This window comes from Eptatretus burgeri, chromosome 6 (assembly GCF_056783735.1).
Source record: "Eptatretus burgeri isolate ZD-2024b chromosome 6, Ebu_testis_v1, whole genome shotgun sequence".
NCBI lineage: Eukaryota > Metazoa > Chordata > Myxini > Myxiniformes > Myxinidae > Eptatretus > Eptatretus burgeri.
In genome coordinates, this window is record NC_140966.1 from 53,375,714 (window position 1) to 53,393,657 (window position 17,944).

A 17,944-nucleotide genomic window follows, 5' to 3' on the forward strand; every position below is an offset into this window, starting at 1 on the left:
CATATTTCATGCTTAGCGATACCCTCAAGCTGCTATGCTCCATCTATACAAGGCCACTATATGACCTATGATGGAGTATTATTGCCACATTTGGGCTCGCGAGTGCTCGAGCCTGTCACCTATCTATCATTGACAGAATCCAGTGACGTGCTGCCATTCTGGTGCGACAGGAGTTGGCATCATCCCTGGAACCTCTCTCAGTCCGCCGCTCTGTTGCTTCTGAGCACGTCTTTCGACATTGCCATGGAATGTGCTCCGAGTGTCTTTCACAAGTTGTTCCACCTGAGCATACCTTCAGGTCACTCAACACGTTTGGAAGTTTCTTCCCATCCACACACTATATCTGCTCCGAGAAGTAAGACTACGAGGTATTCTCGGCTTTTCCGCCCGCACTGCATCACTGGAGCAGTTTACCTGCATCCTGCTTCCCCCTCAATTCCAACCTACATTAATTCACGAGAAATGTCAATAGTTTCCGCCTTTCTGTTTAATATCTATACTTTCCTTTGTGTAGCCCCCACATTGAGTGGCATTTGGATTTGTGGTGGGCAAAATCTCATTTTAAAATGTTTTTTTTTTTTAATTAAAATAATTTTTAAAAAACTGTTGGCAGTGCACTTATGGATCTGGACTATGCTGATGACACAGCCTTCTTCCGAGGTAGGCACGACCAATGGCCAACGTAACTATCGAGGAAGAGGCTGGGAAAATGGGAATGCACATTTCTTGGGCAAAAACAAACAAAGGTTCAGAACAATGGTCCCGGCCACCTCGAACAGCAGTGATCATTGTGGGCCAGACCATTGCAGCAACGGACAAGTCCAGGTACATTAGATGTGATATAAACTCCACGGGCTACTCCTCACCAGACATTCAATGATGCATGGTCCTCACCTCATCAACCTTTGGCCAGCTGAACCATGTGTGGTGGAATAAACGACAATCTATCAACAAAAAAACTGAGAGTATACACGACCTGTATATTGCCAGTGCTCGTGTATGGGTCCAAAATCTGGAAGTTGCTCATGAAGGACGGGCGGAAGCTTCATGCCTTCCACATGAGGTGGCAGCATCACATCCTTGGAGTGTAATGGTTTGACTTTGTCACGAACAAGACAAGATCACAAAGCACTGGTCTCGATGACAAACACAACAACATTTCGCATCGGCGCCATTCCATTTTGGGCACGTCCCGAGTTGCCAGACAACTCACCTGTACAAATTGCCCTCAAATTAAGTGTCGACATTTGCGGAGGAATCAACCCAGCACGGACTGGAAACGTCCCTGATACCGCTCCCACATCAACTGGGTACATCAGCTTGAGGCAGACCACAAGACAAGACAGTTGTATTGACCACAGGTACAACATTTGTGGCAGTCTGCATTTGGCAGGAAGGAATGGGCAGCCCAATGTCCACGTTACATTTGGAGAAATCATCATCATCATCATCATCATCATCATACAAACCTTGAAGAAGATGCAAAATGTTGGATCCCGTTTTTAGGTTACAATGAATTTTAAAAGCATTATTTCAAAAACATTTTTGGAAGCTTTTCACATTCATTTCTACACTTCCAAGAGTGCATTGCATCAGCTACTTGTTAAACAGGACGTCAGAGTCTTGATGAAATCTGATCAATCTTCCAGATAATACCCCAAATACGTAACTCCACCTGTTCAACACTCGCATGTTGCTTGGTCATGTCTGCCTTAGCAAAGATCTGATTAAATCATGGCTGACACATTCGCCAACGCTTATGTTGGTTGTAAAAGCTTCACTCGAGTGATGTCACAAAATTGCATGTAGGTGAAGGGTGCTTTATAAACCGTGTAGCTCGAGTTAGAAATTTAATTTGCAATGTAACAAATGCAAGGCATTTTGAACCACGAGTGATTTTTGTGTGATTTTTACTTGATAGTATGTTGAAGAAACACGTTAAATTTAAAAAGGGTTTTTTTCAAATCTGAGTTATTATGAATCACGGAATACAATACATCACACTGAATAATCCACAGTGTAACCACAACAGAACATTGCGTTTTTTCACTTTTGCTCCGAACATGTTTCACATTGCACCATTGGTGTCAATTTGTGGCATTTTCGCTGATGCAAGTGTTCTAACCAGAGAGTTGGTGTCAAAGCCACCCAATGCTCGTTCTGTTTATACATTTATCGTTTTTAAAAGACTAGTCTAATAATATTTTTTATAAAGCATTGCAGTGAAGTCTGATCCAAATAATTTTAAAGCAATATATGTATTTGTATATTGTAATCAGTAAAAAAAATAGTGTGGTGGATAAAAACATTAGAAAGGAAATAACTTGCACCAAAAACTTTAACATTTTCACGCTCACGCTGACGCCGACGCTCACGCCGGGGGTATCGCTATAGCTCTGTTCTTCGAACAGGCGAGCTAAAAATGAGAGGCGTACTTGGTCGATCAAAAACACTAACCTTCTGCGGTGGTGAAAACATATTGTATGCATTTGTGCATGTCATATCAAAGTAGTCGAATGGCTTGAGCCAAGAACAATTATTTTTCAGAATACAGGGTTTTCCCCAAAGCCATGGGAGCATATTGGGGCATGAAGAATTTTAGTTGGGTGACACTTGGACAACCCTGATGCACTTAAAATTAGACAACAACGCGTTCATGTATAGTTAAAGTCTCCACTCCAGCCTTGGTGCTGACGTGGCATGGGGCTGTTACGGTCCAATCACTGATACTACATCGATCCATTTGTGGGCGTAGGCAATGCATGATGTGATATTCACCAATAAGTTAACACACACCAAAGTCGGAGCATTTCACTTACAATACCAGTTATGACTGCCTTTGCAAATTAACCCTTTTGCTGCTCGTTTTGATACAGGCAGTGCGTTTGTATGGCAGACGGCAAATGTTTGTTCAAATATGCGTGGCAATGGGCTTGATGAGACAAATTTGTCTCAGTGCAACAGCTAACGAGTGATTATCAAATAGGTTGTAATGCCATAAGTGTCTTGGTCCTTATGGACTCAAACCAGATGAGGCCGGAGTTAAGCACCACAGTTAAACACCTTGAGCCGGAGGAAAATTTGGTGCACGCGCAGGGTTTACAGTACAAATCTATTTGGGCATGCTTATTCTCCCCAAAATAATTAATTAATCATGCCAGAGGCATGTCCATATTCCAAATAACCAGAAGTGAATAAAGGTAAATACAGGTTTTAACGAGAAGGGTACTCGGTTGAGTGCGTACCTCCGCCACATAATGCCTGATCCACGAGAACATAATGGGCCCAATACATTTTCGAAATATCATGCGATACAGTACTATATCATTTTTGGCACCATCTCTCAATGATGAAGAATCACTTTAAAAATTAAATAATTCTCATATCCAGATCTTCACCAAAATTGAATCGATTCTTCCTTGTCACACACCCAGCGTGTCCAGTAATTTTCATCCAAATCCGTCCACAACTTTTTGAGATATTGTGCTGGATATCGTTTTTGCCCCCAACTCTCAATGGTGAAGAATCACTTTACAAATTCTAGCAGTCGGATCCAGATCCGGATCTTCACCAAAATCTAATCAGGTTCGTCCTTGTCACACACCGAACCTATCCACAAAATTTAATCCGGATCCGTCCTTTACTTTTTGAGATATCCCGCTCACACCAAAGACAGACAGACAGACAGACAGACATACAAAAAGGGGTGAAAACATAACCTCTATCCACCTTCAGTATAAGAGGTGATTACATAACGAGGTGGGGACACAGTAATGCAAATGTGACATAAGAAAAGGAAACCGGTCAGTGATGCGCTTATCAGGAAAAAAAAATATGCCTGACATACTTCAGCTAACTCTTAAAGCACTGCTACGCACAGGAGGTGAGCAGCTGAAAGAGGGCACCTCCCAGGAATAGAGCGCACAGAAGGACCACAAGACCCTCACAGACTGGTGAGAATGAACCCATATGCCACACTGGGAGGAGGAGGAGGAGATTGGGACCATACTCTGTGCAGAGCGTTGGTACTGCTTAAGCAGTCTCCTTGGCTATTGGGCACAATCCTGGACGGGTTGCCACTCCGACACAGTATACCAGCCTGCTGGCACTCATTTTGCTGACCTTGAAAGGATGACAGGCGGAGTTAACCCCACCTGGTATTAATTCAACAGCTGAGCGGGATTTGAACTCAGGACCCTAGGATCCCAAACCCACCACTCCAACCATTAAGCCAACACCAGGCATATATGCCACACTAGCACTTGCTGTAAGTGTCCTGACCAATAGGGGGTGCTGACCACATGTCCACCATATTTTGGGATCAATTACACAGTGAGGATTTTGAATGATAGCCAAAAAATAAGATATTACAGTTTATGAGGGCATTACAATTATGTATTTACCGACTAGAATTCAGTCATTGTAAACTGTGTAGTGGATGCCTAAATGTGGTTAGATGCATTGGAGGCACACCCTAATGGTCAGGACTCAGGATTCTTGCAACAAGTGCTGGTGTGGCACACAAATGCACAGTCACCATACAGTGAAGAGGTGACATTTGAGATACGATCACAGGAGACAGCATTCCAGCTCAACTCTTGGGGTGAATCTACATCATGCACCGATGAAGGTTGGTGAGCAAGAAATGCATCCATGGATCGATTTCCTTCCCATGGGGTCAGCTGGCATTTTCAAAGAAAGGCTTCAAAAGGCCGTGCAGGCTGACTAAGACGGTCTTTAATAGGGGACGATTTCACAGACTGCAACTTCAACCAGGAGTTCTAGTTAACGGTAGAGTATGTGGGGGGTTTGGAAATGGTCTCGTGAGCAAAATTCGTATATATATATATATATATATATATATATATATATATATATATATATATATATATATATATATATATATATATATATATATATATATATATATATATATACATATATAGACATAGACACATATACACACAGTGTGGTCCAAAATGACATGCAACTTTTCACACAACTGTCATAATTATACTCATGTGACCCTCTCTTTATTTTCAGGTCACTTAAAAAACAAGGTTTAAAGTTTTTTTTCTCATAGAAGTTTCAGCCATAATGGACAATTTCTCTGTGCCCCAGCAAACGCTCATTATAAAGACGTTTTTTGCGACAAAGACAAAGGTAGTTTCGTAGAGTCTATCCAAATGCAAGAATTCCACATGACGAAACCATCAAATGTATTGTTGAAACATTTAGAGACACTGGAAGTGTGAAAGACCAAATTAAAGGACAGTCATAGACCACATTCAGTGAGAACATACGACAATATAGAGTCCGAAAGAGAAGCTTTGCAAGCTTCTCCGAAAAAGTCAACACTCCGACATGCACAGGTGATGGGAAGTTCTCGCACAACCATTGGCAGAATCGCACAAGATGATCTGAAACTGTCTCCAACAAGATACAGTTACTGCAGCACCAGACCGAAAGAAAGACGAGGAGGGGAAGGTTCAGATTTTGCACCGCTATTGCCCAGAGGATGGAAGAAGAAAATGGGTTTTCTCGACATCTTCCTCAGTCAGTGATGAGGCTCACTTCCACGTGAACAGATTATCTGATTTTTGGCAGAACACCAAGTGCACCAACACATGTAGCAACCAGTTTCTGAAGCGCAAGTAACGGTTTGGTGTTTAAGCTCAAGTCGAGGATGCCAAATATTTCATATATATATATATATATATATATATATATATATATATATATATATATATATATATATATATATATATATATATATATATATATCCATCCATCCATTGGGACCATACTCTAGGCAGAGTGTTGGTGCTGCCAAAGCAGTCTCCTTGGCTCTTGGGTACAATCCTGGACGGGTCGCCACTCCGATACAGGATACCAGCAAGCTGGCACTCATTTTGCTGACCTCGGAAGGATGACAGGCAGAGTCAACCCCACCTGGTATTAATTCAACAGCCAGGTGGGATTTGAATTCAGGATCCCACAATCCCAAGCCTACCACCCTAACTATTAAGCCGACACCAGGCATATACATATATATTATATATACATACATATAAATACATACACACCTGTCTCTGTCTGTCTATCTCCCTGTCTCCCTCTCCCCCTCTCCCTTCTCTCTGCCCCCCCCCACTCTGTCTGTGATCTGTCCCCCCACCCCCTCCACATTTCCACAGGGCACTCATATGTGTATATACTTATGTATATCAAGCGCTCAAGGATAGACCGAAGTCAGCCTCAGCATGCAGTAAATATTTGCAAGATAGGTCTTCTGAACAAGCACACAAAAACTGGGATAGGATTTTCACTTACCACCGCAGTGACGTGGGTTGCATTTTATACATACATCAGTGTAGCATGGAGAGGAGTCACAAACTATTCATATACGTCAGAGACAATCTGACGTATACGTAGATGAACGGTCTACTCATGCTTATGCTATTTGTCTGTTTGGCCTTTCATCATAAAAGTCATCCAAGACCATATTTTAATGACATGACTCAAAGTCTTTCACTCCACTTTCATGACCAAAAAGGTTCAATCAACAAATGGAGCAGCATGACCTCAACTGGTGATGCAGCACGGCACTTTCAGCCTGAAGATATCCACATGCCAGATCAAATGTTTTCTGGTTGGGGATTTAAAATAAAAATAAAAATAAAAAGAACTAAATATTTGTCTCCCTTCTTCTACAGTATTAATGTAATCTGGACAGTATTGCAATAAACAATAAGAGTGTGGGGGTGAACAAGGTTGGGGGAGGGGGGAGGGGGGAGGGGGGATGGGGGATTAGAAGGGAGCAGTAAGTGCTTAAAAAAGGCTCAATCAATCTTCTTTCTTTCTTTAACAGCCACAATTATTCCTTTGTGGGGTTGGCCAGCAGAAGTTTTTGGCCCAAGTCTTTCACAAACCGGCTGGTGAGGTCTGACATTCGACTAAGTAGTTAGGGTAGGAATTTGTAATTTGTTCAAGGTGCCGGTGATAGCTCGCATACTCTTCACGACAGACAGCGTGAGAACTTTAACGTCCACCGACTAATGTCAGCATACGGGACGCTAGTTTAACATCCATCCGAGAGACGGCACACACATTGAGGAATCAGCCTGCCTGTAAAACACCAGGGTGACATTTTATAGCTGGATCAAGATTCAAACCAAGGCTCGACAGCTTAGAGGTGAGTGTGAAAGACTTGCACCAACAACTTCCCCTGGCCAACCGCGTGATAAAGTGGGAATAATTGTGGCAGAAGACGACGACGAAGAGGAATGCAAATGTAGGAAAGGTATCATTTTGACCAGATCTCGCTAGGATGGTAAACTTATGAAGCAACTCCAGCAGACTGATAAAGTAGCATCGATGAATATTCTATCACTTTTTGTCTTGTAACAATGGTGATATGTACTGCCACTTGAGAAAGGGATATGGCATAAGTATTCATGCTAGATCTTCCGTGAGACAATGCCCAGCAGTTGAGTCTAGACAAATGTCTCGTCATACAGTGTTTGACATAGTCTCACCACAAATGCTGTTTTTTTTTTTTTGTTTTGTTTTTTAATCTGAGTTTTGTTTGTCTTGAAAGAAAGAAATAAAACATCAACAAAGAATACAAATTCCTTATTGACATTTTCTCTATTTAACCAAAGATAGCAGTACATAGCACAAGAAATAAAACATCAACAAGGGATCCAAATGGTTTACTTCGTGTCGGGTTCAAGCCAACAACGTGGGAAGAGTGGGTCCTGAGTTGCATTGCGTTTGTGTCGAATGTTTTGAGTGCGGGGTGGTAACCAGACCACATTGTGGTTGGTGTTACTCAGGAGGAGCGCAGATGAGCTTGTTTGGATGGAGTCTGGTTTGTTGAGTAATTTATTGTTGTTCTGTTGTTGCAAAACTGTGGTGGTGATCCAAATGGTGTGTGTGTGTGTGCCCTTTTTTGATTTTTTATACAATTCCACACCCTGGGACCAATCTTGACCAAATTTTGCATACGTACTGCGGGTACCCAGGTTCAGGTCATGGGCACAACTCCTCCCACCCACCCTGCTACTCCATCCCATCCATCACCTGTGAGGGTTTGGAACCGACTTACAAGGGAAATTAGGCCATTTGGCCCAACATTGCCAGGGTGCACTCCCATGTTAATTTTTTTCTGCAGCTTTAAACATAAATCTTCTTGATGTTTTACTGAAGTCTAGAAGCCTGGTGTTGGCTCAGCGGTTAGTGTGGTGGCTTGGAATTCCAGGGCCCTGAGTTTGAGCCCCATTGGCTGCTGAATTAACACCAGGGGATTGACTCAGCATGTCATTCTTCTGAGGTCAGTGAAATGAGCACCAGTCAGTACTGGTAATAGGGGCACTGCATCAGAGGCATAGCTGCGCCCCTAAACCAAAGATTCAACCAGCAGCCAAAAAGGCTGTATACGATGGGAACTGAAGTCTAAATAACCTGGTCATGATCGGGTGACCGAGCTCGTCCTTAACATTGTTCCTTGTTCAACTATCCTGGTCTTTCTGTCTCTACCTTGACACCGCAATGGAGTATATCTCTGCACCCTACACATTTGCTCATTGATGGTCACCCATTTCTCCGATGCAAACCACCCACTCATTAACTTTTCCCAATCTGAAGCTCCCAAATCACTTCTCATACACAAGTTCTCAAAGATCCAACAGGCTTAAATCACCATCTCAACAATGGAGTTGCACTTACTATGTTGTGTTCACTCGTGTTCTTCTATGGTCACCCAAATATTCTCCCACCTCTCCCTCCTCTACCATATTGGGATCATTTACTTAAAAAGAGGTCCAACACTGCATCCCCCTCTCCCCCATGGACTTTTGTTATCTTCATAGTTATTTGTATTATAAATGCCAGGTGGGTGATGTGCAGAAAATTGAATACTGGACAAAAATATAGCTCTTTATATAGTTATTTCATATTTAATTTCTCAATGTCTGACACTTTCTGTTTTTAAAGATGTCACAAGTCTGAAGACGATGATGGTTCACGAGTGGTATTTGACGATGTAGATTGTTTCAGAAGTCAAGGAAGAGACAATGTGATAATGTTTGACCAAGTTATAAAAATGATCAACATGATGTGGTACGAGTGACAGGTTAATAGCTGCAAAATGTCGAAAACCCGGTTTCGTTGAACAACTTTCAAAATTTGATCTTTGCATAACCTTTAAAGGTCACAAAACAATGTTGTGGACATTAAAATAAGGAAACAGGATACGTGCTATAGCTTAATGGAGTTAGTTCGTCGAAGAAGGTCGAAAACCCGACCTTTGTGAACTTTAAAGGTCAAAGGTCAAGGATAATGACCTTTGGTGCAAAACTTCCTCTGGAACATTCCAGGAACAATATAACGTCATATAGAATATATGGCATTTCGCACTCCTTGGATTATCCATACTTTGATGAAATCAGCGTAAAAACACACTTGAAGGGGGCGCCACGGGCAAGGTGTTCGAGATAGAGAAAAATGGTTTCAAAACTTTCGGTGGGGAATGACCTCAAGATTATGCATAAAAAATATTGTCATCCGAGCTCTCAAAGTTTGGGCGGTCGTATGATTTTTATGTCAAAATTCGAAATTTTCTAAGTTCGTGACGAAAATGAAAAATCGAGCTCTGTGGGGCTATGCAGGTGTCATTGGGCTAACCAAATACCGAAAACCCCTGCCAGATTCGACAAACCCCTTGGAGAAGATGGATTTTTATGTAAAAATCGCAATTTTCTAAGTTCATGACCTTGTGGCCTTGACCTTGGGACGAAAATGGAAAAAAAAAAAATCGAGCTCTGTGGGGCTATGCAGGTGCCATTGGGCTAACCAAATACTGAAACCCCTGCCAGATTCGACAAACCCCTCGGAGAAGATGCAAATTGAAATCTGCTACCCCTAAAAACACAATTCGCAATTTTCTAAGTTCGTGACCTTGTGGCCTTGACCTTGAGACGAAAATGAAAAATCGAGCTCTGTGGGGCTATGCAGGTGCCATTGGGCTAACCAAATACTGAAACCCCTGCCAGATTCGACAAACCCCTCGGAGAAGATACAAATTGAAATCTGCTACCCCTAAAAACACAATTCGCAATTTTCTAAGTTCGTGACCTTGTGGCCTTGACCTTGAGACGAAAATGAAAAATCGAGCTCTGTGGGGCTATGCAGGTGCCATTGGGCTAACCAAATACTGAAACCCCTGCCAAATTCGACAAACCCCTCGGAGAAGAAATTTTTTATGTCAAAATTCGCAATTTTCTAAGTTCGTGACCTTGTGACCTTGACACGAAAATGGTAAGAAAAAAAAAAAAAAAAAAAAAAAAAAAAAAATCGAGCTCCGTGGGGCTATGCAGGTGCCATTGAGCTAACTAAATACTGAAACCCCTGCCAGATTCGACAAACCTCCTAGGAGAAGATGCAAATTGAAATCGGCTACCCCTAAAAAGACAATTCGCAATTTTCTAAGTTCGTGACCTTGACCTTGGGACGAAAATGAAAAAATGAAAAAGAAAAAAAAAAATCGAGCTCTGTGGGGCTATGCAGGTGCCATTGGGCTAACCAAATACTGGAACCCCTGCCAGATTCAACAAACCCCTTGGAGATGAAAATTTTTATGTCAAAATTCGCAATTTTCTAAATTCGTGACCTTGTGACGTTGACACAAAAATGAAAAAAAAAAAAAAAAAAAAAAAATCGAGCTCCGTGGGGCTATGCAGGTGCCATTGGGCTAACAAAATACCGAAACCCCTGTCAGATTCGACAAAGCCCCTAGGAGAAGATGCAAATTGAAATCGGCTACCCCCTAAAAACGTTTTTTGGGCGTGGCTCCGCCCATAATGGGCGCACCATGCCCATTTTCAGGAAAACACAACTAAATCATGATATAAACCTCGCACCAAAATTTTATCAGGATCGGATCAAAACCCACGGAGCTATGCTCAGGACAGACAGACAGACAGACATACATAGACAGACACACAACAATAACGAATATAGTGGTCACTTATTTTTTTCGTGAAAATATTTTTTCGTGACCAATAAAGGACACAAACATGCTATCATCATAAGTCTGGCAGCATTAGAATTTTGTTTTGTACAGATTTAGGAAATCTAGATGTCTCAAAAATGATTTTTGCAACTTCAGACATTTTGTAAGGGAAAACCACGAGATCCCAGCATCAAGAGCTAAGTGATCAGAAAGGAATGCCAAACATGTCATCGTAGTTGAAAAACACTTTTAAAAATATAAACAGAACACAGTCAAAATTTGGAACGTGAAGAAAACCATGGGGTCTACTTCATTTAGAATTTAAAACAATCATCCAAAACAATGCAAGGTGAGTTTAAAAATAACAATAATAATAATAATAATAATAATCTTTTTTTTAAAGCGAGTCTGACCTCTCGGCTTTCCTTCACGTCCACGTTTCCATTAGCATCATCATCCATCTGCTTGTGGATTGCACGTACAGCATCAAATCCCAAGCGTTCACTTTCAATCCCACATACTTGTGGATCCATTCGGCAGAAGTCTGTGGTCGAGCCACCTGTGCAAACAGAGCTGTCATTCATAACAAAAGTAATTTGTACAAATTCTTCCCTGCCCCATAGTTATTCCAAGAATCATTGCCTCTGGTGAAAGGTCTGTCAAGCAGTGCAATGTTGAAATAGGGTGGTAATCTCTGGCACAATCTTATCATCATCAATATAAATCAAGTAGCCCATGGTAACCTGAATGGAAGCCTGCGACCCCGCAGAAGCAGACCACCCCGACCGGATTTCCCCAGAGATCGTAAAGAGAATACATGTTGAAGAATTTGCCTACATTGCATGTGTTGAGGGCATGTTATGATTAGGTGGGGTACGGTGTTGGGTTCAATGGAACAATGTGGGAAGAGTGGGTCCCCGAGTCAGATCACGTTTATGTCGAATATCTTTTGAGTGTGGGGTGGTAACCAGATCGGATTAAAGCTGGTGTTACTCTGGAGGAGTGCAGATGAGCTTCTTCGGATGAATGAATGGATAGATGATAGAGTGTGGTTCATTGAGTATTTTATTGTTCTGTTGTTGAAAAACTGTGGTGGTGATGCGATTATGGATGTTTTTTTTTTCCGAGATGTTGTGCTTGAGTGTGGAGGTGGCACGTTCGAGAAGATGTTATAGTAAGTTGTGGGTGAGGCTTTTTGTATCTGGGAGGATGTGAGCAATTGAACAAGGGGTAACAAAGGTAATCTGGTGTCTGGGTGGCATCAATAAAGTGTGTGTCCCTTGAGGTTAGAGTGGTGTTGGTGGGAAGTATTTATTTTGTCTGCAAGGTGGCGGTCTATGTCGGTGAGTTGGTTGCAGCCTGTGATGATTCTGGGTGTTGTTTTGGGTTTGTTGGAGTTTGAGCACATTTGTTTTGGATATGGTCGGAGCCCAGTTTGGGCTGGCATACTTGATAGTGGTTTGGATAAACGATATAAATTGTAGTTACCAGGTGAGTAACTGGTAACTACAGGTGACCAGGTGAGCCGTGAGTGAATAGGGATTCTTTTTTGTTGACCAGGTGAGGGTCAAATGTGATTCCAAGTATTTTTGGACTTTTTATAAGGTGGAAGTTGTTCGTTATACATTGTGATAATCAAGTGATAGTCGATTCGTACTTGTCCGGGGTTAGAAGAGTAATTGTTGATTTAGTTGGGCGAGTTATTAATTCTGTTAAGTGCAAGTTGGAATTGTGTTATGTGTTGTTGAAGTGAGTGAGCGGTTGCATTAGTTGTGTGGTTTTGTGCTGCGATGGAAAGGTATTCTGCATAGGTGCGGATTGCACATGGGTTAGGGGTTCTGGGATGTCGTGGCTGAAAAGGTTAAAAAGTGCAAGGGAAAGAATGGCTCTGTGCGTTCCTCAACGTGGAAGGTTTTTGTATGACGAGAATGTGTTTTCAACTCCACGTGCATGAAACAAAAAGCCCATGGCCCAATTAAGCAATTGGTTCACCTTGTGTCTGTCTGCCTGCCTGTCTGTCTGCAAGCATCAGTTTATGTTTGAAGAACAACTTGATTTCAATTGAGCGTTATATTTTGAACATGAATCGGAAAACGAACTTGTAGTTCAGCGGTACTTTGGGTGTGAATTCATCCCGACGCGCTTGTGCACAGGGGAGCGAGTTAATTTTTTTTTACTCTACCTGTCTGGCAGTCAAACAAAATTAAAAATCATTCCAAATAGGAAAATTACTGTTTTTAAGGACATCACAAAGGACACAAACAACAGGCACAAATAACTAATGTAATGTGTAAAATAAGCTGGTGTAAAAGTTGCTACATCAACAGCAATAAACTTCCAAAAAAGCTCTTTTTTTACAACCTTAAAATTGAATTATATAATTGAACACTGCAGAACACAAATCGCCATATTTGCACTTTCAAAACACTTCCGTTTAGCAGTGCTTGGACAAAATATTATGGCATTTTACATCATCACAACCAATCAAATTTGCCATTCATCGACCCCACCCATGTCCTTGTTTCTCAAGTGTGTGGGGTAATGTGTTCGATGAACTCTCCAGTTGTGTGTAGTAGCACATGCTTATCTACCAGACATAAAATTTGAGACCTAAAGTTTGCCATTGTTGTCCATGCTTGTTGTAGGAATCCTTTGTACAAGTTTGTGTCCGAGTAAAGTATTGAAAGATTTGTTAACGTTGTGGTGGCAATTGTGGTTGGTATTTTTTGTGGTGATTTAATCCATCTAAAGTGAGCTGTGTTGAAGTGGTGAGAAGTGTAGTTGGAGAGTTGAGTGGTGTGAACCCATGTTTATGGTGGGCCAGAGGGATGTGAGGGTGGATGTGAGGGTAGATATGAAAGAGAATGAGGTGCTCAGGCACTTTAACCATACCATTGAGTAATTGTATGGGGGTAGTAAGAGAAAAGGTCGTTGGAAGTTTGCTCAATTTTAGAATTGGAATGATTATGGCCCATTTCCATATGCGCGATTACGAAGCCATGAGAAGTTAAAACGAGAGCGAAGTCGATGGTGTGCCATCGCAAATCACACTTCCCACCAAAAGCAAAAATTGTTCGTACTTGAAGGGCTTGTGTACCAAGATGTTTTAAATGTTTGTTACCTGCGACATGTCGCAGGTCCACAAGAGCTTCGTGTTGCTGTTGTTGTTGTTTTTGGTGGGGGTCGATTTTTGAAATGTGCACCCATTGGTCAGAGACAGCAGCCGCACCACACTCACATTTGTTACTCGACTCCACCCACCATAGCACCCAGACAAAATGATATGGCTACCATCTTCTTTTTTTGGTGGGGCTAACACATTCGGCCTGTAGGCCTCTGCTGATTAAACACTGTCCGGGTTTGTTGCGTCAGATTTCCATTGGCTTTGTTGGGTCAAGTGTTAATCATGATGAGGGACCACAAAAAATCTAATCATATGGCAAATAAAAATGATTAGTAATGTTTAATCAAGTATGAACCTCCCTAAAAAAATAACGTTACATAATTTTTGAACGGCCCCATATTGGGGTTAAACAATCTGCGACAGTGTGATGAATCAGCTCGTTCTGATACAACTCTGACGAATCAACTCTTTTAAGAATGCTTTAAATGCACATTTCCCAATTGGCCTGTTACAGGATTTTTAAAGCCAATTCACTAACACTTAATGGCAAAGTTCCGTACCTCGAATGACCACCTCGAAGTTTTTATGAACAAAAGATTTATTACCACAAAGACAGCGAGACAGCGCGAGGGCAGAATATAGGGCGAGGGGAGAGGGCCCTTTGCGTGCACGCAGAAAAACTGAGGTAACAGATATAAAGGTAAATCCCTTGTTCAGAATCACAATTAATCTTATTCATTCACATGGGAACACGGGACAGACACGGCACAAGGTCAATGAGACAAATTCGAGAATGTAATCTGAGCCGTGGGTTTTGATTTTTTTTTTTCTTTTTATTCTCAAACACAGCTTTCAGTCTTTCACTACACAGTCACGTGGAACTTGACCAAGGATGAGGGAGTTGAGTGGACAGAGGAGGCAAAGAATATATATTTTGTGTCACAGATTGTGACCACAGTGCGGTTATTCTTGTTTATATTGGATATGTGGTCTAGACCTGTCACAGGTGAGTTTTTTAAGTTTTCTATTAGTGTCTGATACTTGTTCTGGAATAAAAGGATACAGACAACCTTTCCATCGCAGCACAAAACCACACAACCAATAATGCAACCAATCGCTTACTTCAACAATACATTTAACAGTATTCCAACACTGGCTCACACTTCACAGAATTAACCTCTCACCAACTAAAACAACATCACTGTTGACCTGTATTTTGTGCATATGTTTCGTTATGCATCTGTTGTCTCTGGAAGTGTGTCTGCAGCTTCTGTCGAGTCCCAAAAAAGGCAGGAGCTCTGTGACCGATCTCTCTGTCTATATTGCTGCCCATCCACTGAGAGTTACATCATGCGTACAAGCCGTTGCTTCTTGTAACCTGTGCCACCTCCTCCAGCATGCCAAGATAACCTACTGTGTTCACTCTGGCATGAACTGCAACTCCCAACTATTTTTGGCAGTTCTGTGTTTATGGTGTGTGTGTGTATATGTGTGTGTGTGTGTATATGTGTGTGTGTGTGTATATGTGTGTGTGTGTGTACAGACCCATAGTTGGTGGGGGGGGAGGGGTGGGTAAAAATTAATCACACTTATTAATTGTTATCTGTTCAAGATTCTGTGCCGTGCATCTCATTTATTCATTAAAATTTACATATTTCTTAAGGCTGTATGCGTGTGTTCCTGCCATCTTTCCCACATCAACCGATTGCATTAATTGTGAACCTCTGGAGGGGAAAAAAATTCATGAAGGCACTCGCTTATTTGATAAACGCATGCATTCAGACACTCACGAGTTCAAAAGATCACATTACTCAACCGCTATCCAAATGCAGCCTTTCAGTTCACCGATTCATCGGATTAATTTACAGCATGCGTCAGCAATGACCGCAATTGTGGTTGTGGTCATCATGGTTTCCATTCAAACAATACATTCAAACCATGCATGCCTTGTATGTAAATTTGGCCAAGAACTTTTTTTTAATCCCTTCACATATGAAATCCTGGAATAGTGTGCAATCCAAGCGATTCCCATTTTAAAGATACCTTACATCATGACCGAATAATAGATTAAGCATTGCTCTTTTAAAATGGATATTTGAGCATAAACATATACCATTTAGTTTAACAATGGTGACCTAAAAACATAACACAATAGAACAGAACCAAACAATCTACATTTTTATGCTTAAATTTTTTTTTTAATCTCCAACCCATAGCCTCCCGAAAAGGCTCCAAACTGAAAATCAGGTTGTTTGCTCTGCCTGTCCATGAGACTAAACACATGGCTTAATTACAGTAAGTGATGCTCAATTTAGAGTCATTTTCAGTTCGTGAACGCAAACAGCATGCAGGCTAAACAAGATGAGGTGCTAAAGTTCCCAGTGCCGACAGCATGGGATGCTTACTGTTGCAGTGAAGGACTGCAAGGAAAAGCTAATTCTTAACATCTGGGAATATAAAAGAACTATTGAGAGTTCAACAGGTTTTAGACTTCCTTACACCATGCAGTCTTGAGAAAAGGAAAAAAAATGACATGGGAAAAGTGGCTTGGCCTGTTATTGCCCATTCCGAGCTCACAATTTTGCGGAACCCAAGTTCAAATTCCAAATGCCAATGTGTTTGTCCATTGTCTACGAGCATCCTTGCAATTCATGTCAATTAACACTGCCTGAAGATTCATCTACAGCAGTGTACAACCAACACAGGGAACCCATTTTTCATAGAGGAGGTTGTTAGGGTGATGACACTAAAGTGCAAATGCTGCTTTCCCCTTATTATGGCTTTCTGGTGACTGACACATGCCCATTATCATAAATACTGTTATATGCTTCGAACAGCGATGAAACCAGGCACAGAAAAAAAAATCTTCACACAATGGTGAAATGGTGCAAGAGATGGAAAGTAATTTCACCATTTGCTTATCATACCAGCACAGACTTTACAACCTCAAGCCCAGGATGCGGATGTGGGTAACTCTCCAGCAATACATAATCCGTAAAAAAAAAATAAAAATAAAAATAAAAAAAAAAATGTACAGCAAAGGTACGACTCTCAAATTGATGATGAGATGTATCATACTCTTTAAACAGCACTCGTGCTGCCAAAGCCATTTCTTAGCAAGGGTTATGTTGGGTGGTATACCATTGCTTTCCCAGCAGTCAATCCAGGCAAGGATTTGGAATTTGGACCTGGTGCCGGCTAAAGCTCGCCTACTCTTCACGAAGAACACCGCAGGATCTCTTACATCCACCAACTAATGCCAGCAGATGGGACACCCAGTTTAACGTCCGTCCGAGGGACAGCACACACACTGATGAATCACCCTGCATGTGAAATACCAGGATGACAGTTTACAGTTGGGTCAGGATTCAAACTCAAGCTAGACAGCTTAACGGTGATGGTGCAAAACTCGAGGCCATCCTGTCAGCCCATATAAAGTGGAATGCAATACTATTATGATAATGCAAGCTCATAGGCTTGAACTTCCTAATCTCACAAAGATAAAATGATTTAAACATCTCAAAAACTACATCTAAAAAGCTATTGCTTCTTAGTGTCAGCAAGCATGAAGAAGTCAAAATTTGTTTTGGCAAGTGCCTAATCACAAACACAAGTGCACCTACTGTGAAAGCATTTATAAACACGAGAACGGCACTCAGTAGAGCGCATACCTCAGCCAGGCTGAACAGTTAACATTTTGAATCCTACTGATAGGCTGGATGTGGATCCAGATCTGAACCAAAATCGAATCGGCTTGTTCTTATCATCCAACCAACTCAACTACCTAGTTTTCGCATAACTCGTCCACA

The 17,944-nt window shown here is 41.5% G+C and overlaps 1 protein-coding gene across 6 annotated transcripts in view; it reads right to left on the minus strand.

Annotated features, from left to right (window-relative positions):
• The window catches only part of STIM1 (stromal interaction molecule 1), an 86,551-nt gene that overhangs the window by 43,647 nt on the left and 24,960 nt on the right, over nucleotides 1-17,944 (minus strand). For all 6 annotated transcript variants that reach the window (XM_085885060.1, XM_085885062.1, XM_085885061.1 and 3 more), the window contains exon 3: nucleotides 11,425-11,570. In XM_085885060.1, the coding sequence (XP_085741186.1) occupies nucleotides 11,425-11,570 (146 nt within the window). The remainder of the gene's footprint in view (nucleotides 1-11,424; nucleotides 11,571-17,944) is intronic.